The sequence below is a fragment of the Fulmarus glacialis genome, unplaced genomic scaffold (assembly GCF_000690835.1).
Source record: "Fulmarus glacialis isolate BGI_N327 unplaced genomic scaffold, ASM69083v1 scaffold10926, whole genome shotgun sequence".
In the NCBI taxonomy this organism is placed as follows: domain Eukaryota; kingdom Metazoa; phylum Chordata; class Aves; order Procellariiformes; family Procellariidae; genus Fulmarus; species Fulmarus glacialis.
In genome coordinates this window covers 74,227-74,450 of record NW_009220046.1, presented here as the reverse complement: position 1 = coordinate 74,450, position 224 = coordinate 74,227, and the positions used below count along the sequence as shown (strand labels likewise).

General features: G+C 67.9%; 1 protein-coding gene across 1 annotated transcript in view; it reads left to right on the top strand.

Annotated features, from left to right (window-relative positions):
- TNFRSF13B (tumor necrosis factor receptor superfamily, member 13B) overlaps positions 1-224 on the top strand; it is a 4,000-nt gene that overhangs the window by 1,286 nt on the left and 2,490 nt on the right. Inside the window, exon 3 of the mRNA XM_009580609.1 lies at positions 7-79. Within this exon, the coding sequence (XP_009578904.1) occupies positions 7-79 (73 nt within the window). The remainder of the gene's footprint in view (positions 1-6; positions 80-224) is intronic.

Below are 224 nucleotides of genomic sequence, written 5' to 3'. Positions count from 1 at the left end.
GACAAGCTCCTGAAACAATGCATCAACTGCACCACGGTCTGCGGGCAGCACCCGAAGCAATGCGCCCCGTCCTGCGAAAGTAAGGCCCCGTGCCAGGGCAGGCAGAGCGGGGGTGTGGGGCAGGACCCCCCTGGGCTGGGCTGGAAGAGGAGCCGGGTTACGGGACCGAAGCTAGGAAAGGGGCAGCAACCCCCCCCAGGCCCCATCCTGGGGGGGAAGTGGCG